This window comes from Phoxinus phoxinus, assembly GCF_949152265.1.
Source record: "Phoxinus phoxinus genome assembly, chromosome: 2".
NCBI lineage: Eukaryota > Metazoa > Chordata > Actinopteri > Cypriniformes > Leuciscidae > Phoxinus > Phoxinus phoxinus.
This window is the reverse complement of record NC_136877.1, coordinates 44,517,352-44,524,636: the sequence shown is the minus strand read 5'-3', so window position 1 is coordinate 44,524,636 and position 7,285 is coordinate 44,517,352. Positions and strand designations below refer to the sequence as shown.

General features: G+C 36.6%; 1 protein-coding gene across 1 annotated transcript; it reads left to right on the top strand.

Annotated features, from left to right (window-relative positions):
* The first annotated feature begins 392 nt into the window (after nucleotides 1-392).
* Nucleotides 393-3,514, top strand: LOC306991551 (uncharacterized protein). Its single transcript, XM_079599506.1, has 5 exons — nucleotides 393-479; nucleotides 578-730; nucleotides 2,808-2,933; nucleotides 3,077-3,129; nucleotides 3,226-3,514. Exons 1-5 carry the CDS (start codon nucleotides 476-478, stop codon nucleotides 3,382-3,384), a joined length of 495 nt encoding a protein of 164 aa, XP_079455632.1. The 5' UTR covers nucleotides 393-475; the 3' UTR covers nucleotides 3,385-3,514.
* Nucleotides 3,515-7,285: the final 3,771 nt, after the last annotated feature.

The window sequence follows — 7,285 nt, the reverse complement described above, 5'->3', positions numbered from 1 at the left end:
ACATAATCTGATATAGAAATGTGCATGTATGCATGTTTAGCGAGCTGTCTGAGGGGAGGGCTATAAGCCCCGAATTTGGTCCAAACCCTGGAAAACTTGTGGGATAGAGGTAGGTTGGGTATATACCTCCTCATGCTTTTTGGGTTGATTCATCTTAATGTTCTCCTGAACGTTTTAATGTATATTTCCTTTGAATACATATTACAGAATTATGATTTAGGACATGTTTGATGGCATTTTACTCATAATTTTGAGAGGACTGCACCAGTGACATTCTATAGGCTATAGACTATATATTTGATTAGGTGAGATTTTGTAGCCTCACCGCAAAAGCCAAACCAGACGTACTTTCACACACTATAACAGCTCTTCTTCAGATGATAAGGTGGTCTATATAAGGCACTGCTCAAAGCCTCAGAGCTGTGACCATATGGTCTAGTGAGACGCTATCTAGTTGACACTCTTCACACGCAACATGTGTAAGTTAATTTCCTTTTGAATTTATATCACATTGTCAGTAATTGAGTATTGCATGCATATGTATTTAAACAGGCCCACTCGTGGTTTTTCTCTGTAGGTGAAACGGTTGTAGTAAAATGTGACTCAAGCTTTTATAATATACAAGGACATAATTACTTCATTCTTAGTATTGAAAGATCAACAGAACTCTTACATTATCAATGCACATTGAGTAACGAAACCAATTGTGGATTAAGACTTCTTTTAAAAGGTAAGAACCACTGCAGTGATTACTACTACAATTGCATATAAAGCTGTTTTGTATTAAGCGTATTAAGTGCAGAGGTGGACAAAGTACACAACTTCTTTACTTGAGTAAAAGTACAGATACTACTGGTCAAATATTACTCTCTTACAGGTAAAAGTTGTAAATATAAATTTTTACTTAAGTAAAAGTACAGAAGTAATAATTTTTAAAAGTACTTAAGTATAAAAGTGAACGTCAATGCATTGTTTTATTATTGTTGCATGTAATAGCCAATTTACAGTACCTTATGCCTCTGAATCTCTGCCTGCCTACCCTCATATCAATATCACATTTATTTCTAGAACACAGTTCCAGTCGTGGGATTGAATAAGTGTAGCCTACTCGATAACGTCCACAATGGTTTCGGACACCCAAATGGCTGTTCCCAGTTTTTTGGCTTTTAGTATGAATATGTTAGCCTTATCTATAAGCTAGTGTGCTCCAAAACAATGACAAAATTCGCATTTAGAAGACCAAACCCAACGTTGAAAATTAAAATCATGTTGATGTCAGAATCCAATGTCAGATTGACGATAATCTCCAACGTTGGACAGACGTATTGTGGTTGAAAATCAGTTGACGTCAGAAACCAACATCAGTCGAGTTCTGACGTCAACCAGACTTTCATTTACAACCAAAATGCAACCCAAATCATCCCTGACGTACGTTACTACTTTCTACTCAAGGACCTTGACAGAAATGTAGTGGAGTAAAAAGTATGATATTTGTCTTTCAAATGTAGTGAAGTTAAAGTAAAAGTTTCCAGAAAAAATAATACTCAAGTAAAGTACAGATATTCAAAAAGTGTACTTAAAGGGTTAGTTCACCCAAAAATGAAAATAATGTCATTAATGACTCACCCTCATGTCGTTCTAAGCCCGTAAGACCTCCGTTCATCTTCGGAACACAGTTTAAGATATTTTAGATTTAGTCCGAGAGCTTTCTGTCCCTCCATTGAAAATGTATATACAGTATACTGTCCATGTCCATAAAGGTAATAAAACATCATCAAAGTAGTCCATGTGACATCAGTGGGTTAGTTAGAAGTTTTTGAAGCATCGAAAATACTTTTTGGTCCAAAAATAACACAAAATAAGACTTTATTCAGCATTGTATTCTCTCCCGGGTCTGTTGTCAATCTGCGTTCAGGACTCCGCAGTGACGCTGCTGACGTAAGACGCTGATGACGTGTTATCTGGTGCGCCCGAGCTTCGTTTACAGTCTGAGGGAGACGCACGCTATATTCAAGCTATTCTACATTGTTTGCGTGGATATCATTTTTAATGGTGCGTAAATGTGCATGTCGCGGATGAGACACTTTTACAGCGTGCGGTTCCCTCAGTCTATAAATGAAGTTCGGGCGCACCAGATAACACGTCATCAGCGTCTTACGCCATCAGCGTAACTGTGAAGGATTGACAACAGACCCGGGAGAGAATACAATGCTGAATAAAGTCTTATTTTGTGTTATTTTTGGACCAAAAAGTATTTTCGATGCTTCAAAAACTCGAAAACTAACTAACCCACTGATGTCACATGGACTACTTTGATGATGTTTTTATTACCTTTATGGACATGGACAGTGTACTGTATATACAGTTTCAATGGACGGACAGAAAGCTCTCAGACTAAATCTAAAATATCTTAAACTGTGTTCCGAAGATGAACGGAGGTCTTACGGGCTTAGAACGACATGAGGGTGAGTCATTAATGACATTATTTTCATTTTTGGGTGAACTAACACTTTAAGTACAGTACTCAAGTAAATGTACTTTGTTACTGTCCACCTCTGATTAAGCGAAAAGAGCCTCATGTACAGTACTAGATAATACGTCCAAAGAATACACCATGCAACACACATTATTAAAAAGTAAGTTGTATATTTTATTTTTCAAAAATCACTTATGTTCAGACTTTGCTTTGACAATAATAATGATATTCAACATTGTTATAATATTCACTTGTTTTGGTCATTATTTTATTGATATGCAAGCATTTGTTTCACTATTTACCTGACCAAAATGTTTCCCGCATGTTTTAGAAAATCAAGGTCAAGACTGGTCGTACCATGCGGTGTTTGTCTTCAATACACTCATTTTGCTCTTGAGTGGAATAGTCAACATATTTCTATGTAAAAGACTGAGGAGAACGAGTGAATCGCATGCAGGTAAATGTCAACATTGTAATGACGTTTAAATGTTGTCTTTTTGAAAGGGCTCGGTTGTGGCCAGTATTTCTTGTTTTATTCCCATTATTTTCCTTGTTTTACTTTCCCGGCACAACTGTATAGCACGTTTCAATATGTTTCAGGAGTTTCTGACCCATCTCCACCAGGCACACCACCCTCTGATGCCGGTTCTCTTGTAAGTCAGAAGTTTTATTTTTTGAGTTTTGAGTTACAGGAATGTAGCAGATGAAGTTGCTGTGCTACAATGCTTTCCCTTTTTCTTCCCTCACAGAATAGAGTTAGTATAGATCTTAACTACACAACCCTGCAATTTCCTGAAGACGACGACACAAGTAGTGAGAACTCGGCGATTGAGCGAAGAAAGACGAGAAGGAATGCAATCTACTCCAGCCTTAAATGTAATGTGCCGAACATCACCGAAGAAAGCTGAGCCATTACTTATGCTTCATTTTGGTTTCAAGTGATAAATGCAGCACAGTTGTTTAAAACGTATAAAGAAATGTTAGGGGTACAGCATTATTTTTAATAACTACAGATTTCAAGAAATAAAAATATGCTTTAAAAACAGATCGTATCATTATTATAGACACTATAGACACATCACATACACTTCTTACCCCTGCAATATGTATTTTCATGCTTTCAATATACGTACGTAACATTTTATTAAAATTGCATTTTTGTTTTAGGCCAGTTTATAGGCCCTGGTCAATATTTAATACAATTGATGTTAATACTTAAGATTATGCTCAGATTGTACTGTAATTCAGGCACATTAGAAACAAATGTTTGTATTTTTGTGATAATATAAAGTGAATGGAGTATGATCATTGTTTAAACAGGAAAACAAGAGTTTATATAAAGGCCAGACATCAGCTGGAATAAAAGTGACAGGATAACTGAATAATAATACGTTGCATTACAAATGCAATCTTAATTTTTACATTTAGTTTTAAAGTTGTGGTGGTCTGTTTTTTTGTTCTTTAATGATAAGCTACAACAAATAACCATGAGCAAACTTTAAAAAATAGGCCACTTAGTTTTCCATCCTGTCACTGAAACCACACGTGTGTCTGTCTTTGTATATGGTTTTTGTGGGCAAGTACAAGGGTCTCTACAGCTCATTAGATGTATATGCATTTTTGCTTCTGACCCACATTGCAAGACACAGAAGAAAGCAGACATGGACAATAAAGCATCAGAAATACTGGTTTCCTTTCAATCACCATCATTATTATTATGGTCTGAACCCTTTATCTTTTGACATATTGTAATTATTTGTATATTATTAAATGTGCTTTGTTTAAAAGAACCAACATGATCTCCTGGCACTGCGTAGGCTATATAGCACAAGTACATGCTTTTATTTGGCGTGCTCTTTATATGCAAAAGTAATCTTTTACATGCATCTGCTATGCAAAATGTACCTGTTGGGTAGAATTGGTTGGGTAAGTATAGTGCATATATGCACGCAAAAAATTGCATATCATATGTACGGCAAAAAAGGGTCTATAATATGTACGCTCAAAAAGTGCATACCGGATGCACGTAAAAGGTCATTTCTTTACGAACTCGGAAGGCGAGATGATATCACAATGACATTTGACTTGACCAGAAAATTAAAACGAAAAGATTAGATGGTAAAGTTCATTGGCGCAGGCCCCGTCCACAGTTCACATTCGGAGGGTAGCGGACTCTGCCTGAAGATGAAGGCAGGGGCGCAGCTGACCCCCGGGGGGGTGTAGACATCCTGGTGGTGGTGGGGAGGATGGAGGTGAATGTTTGCGTCGTCATCTGCAAACTCAAACAAGTGTAAGTAACCATCTTTTATACTCCAAGTATTAGATAGTGATTGGATAGACCAAAAAGTATAATGATCATTTGAGTCCTCCTGGCAGAACTTTACGCTAGAGCTTTTATTTCTGCGTATAAATAGCACTCAAAAATAAAGCATGAACTCGTGCTATAGATATGCAGTACATATGCAGAACATATCAGTTTTAATAAATATGGATCAGAGCCTATTTTACACCTTTTAACTGTGCCTTAAAATGCATCAGAGGTGTATCTTTGGGGTGAAAAGGGGGGCTGTTGGTTAACCAATGAAAGGCAACTCTCTTATTCAACGCCTCTTATTCTTCAAAATGAGCCAATGTGGAGAAAATATGTATGCTGTCATTGTAATCATCCTTGCTTTTTGTGGTAGGGAATGAAACTTCTCATGTAAACATTTTCCGAATTACATTTTCTTAGTGATTAAGTTCACTTCGCTGTATTTCAGTCCTGGAACATATCTGATGATAACAGGCAAGTACTGTTTAGTTGTATTGCCTTAAACTCGTTCAGTCCTTTGTCTAAAAATGTATTTACATTTTGGTTTTATTTTTAAGTAAAACATTCAAATACAAGAAGAATTTTACAGCAACCTGATTTAAACCCTGTTTATCTTGGTGATAACATCACAAAGGTACAGTGTACGGTTCAATTCATGGAGGACTGTGCACAAGAAAAGCTCAGGAGAATCCCTGTCTAGAATTACAGATGATCGTTTTATAATGGCTGCTGCACAGACGTGTGTCTACAACTTCACAATGAGGATTCACCAAGGGGGTAATCCATCCGCCGGAAACTGAAGCTTCTCCGGGCGCCGCCATTGTAGCAGACCATCATCTGCATTTAGCAATCCATTGACTCCCATTCATTTTGGCGTCACTTTAATAGCGAATAACTTTACATCGGAGGCGTCCAAAGACTCCATATGTCCATTATTTATTTCTAAAGAAACACGACAATGTATAAAAGGCTCCATTACTTTGTATCTTACGTTATGGCCCCGTAGAAGCATTTTTTGTAAAAATAGGCTAACGATTACGTCATAACCACTCGACTCTCTGTCGCACGGTCGAGAAATTACCGTATAGACCGGCGGAGAAGCTCGCAAGCAATCTGGGGGGACGTGGAGGCATAAAGTCCGATAAAGTCAAAGGAGAAGCCCATAGAGAGTGATAAAGTTGCTCCTGCTGCTAGCTCATGGACAGCTAATGCTCACACTCTCCGTCTCTGTGAGATTCGGAAGGGAATGTATACATATAGAAATAATTTTTGTGCTAAACTTACTATTACTGGCACAGGTGATATTCAGTGCATTGATTTTATTGAATGTTCACGAATGTTTATGCTGATACTTTAATAACATTGCAATATGTGATATTGGTCTTATAACAAATCAGACCATTATGAATCCCGGAACTTTAATTTAGGTGTCTTTAAACATAATTTCTGCGGTAATAATTATGATAGCCATGGTCAAACGGCATAAAAACAAACAAAAAAACTCTGTATGTACGTGTATTTGTTATGGGTTATATTAAGCAGCTGTCTGATCGCAAGCACTTCTATCCTGAAGGCTGACTAAATTGAGACATCCTCCCCTACCCAAGTAAGTTAAGTCAAGTTCATTTTTAAACTGAAAATTGTAATAGTAATTTCCCGAGAACTATTGCCAGTTTGTTGCATTACTATATGCACTATTGCTACATATAGCTCACAACCCACAATTATCCTAAATAGCTGTTCTGGGTAAGCTACTGTTTTGATCTTTTTCATTTAGTCATGTTTTTTTTATATTTTTATACAATATAAAAAAAATGACTTGCAGTGTGTGAAATAATTATAGGCCTGTTGCATCTTCTAAGCACTTTTATGTTCTCATGGTTATTTCTAATTCCTTTAATATATATTGTGTGTATGTTCACTAAATAAGGAGAATGTTCCCTGTGCAATACAAACTACCAGAGGTTCAACATGTTCTGGGCCTGAAATACTCTTGCTATTTATGTTATTATAGAGTTTCTATTAGAACTGTATTGTCAAATTGAATCTTTTAGGGTTGCATGTTTTAACATGTTTGTGTTCTGAAGAACATCTATTCAATCCCTACTCTGTTTTGTAATAAATTGCAGATTTAAGAACATTTTAATCTCTGTGGAGTGAGTATGCATTTCTCATTTTTGCATAATTCAGAACTTTAACTTGATTTGCAGGGGCAATCATGCTTGGGAAAAAAAAGGATTAAAGGGTAGTCTTTCTCCCATGAAAAAACAGACATAGTTTGTTTATTTCTAACAAAGGTGACAAACATTGGTTATACTTTATTTTGATGGTTTCCTTTTTAGACATTCTGTTGACAATAAGTAACCCTGGACCTACATGTGAAATAGCTCTCAGAGTATTAGTTAAGTATCAGTGGGCTGTTAGATTAGGGCTCAGGTTAGTAGAAGAAGTTGCAGTTATAGCCAGTAGAATGACTGTGCATGGGACCATCAAAAAAC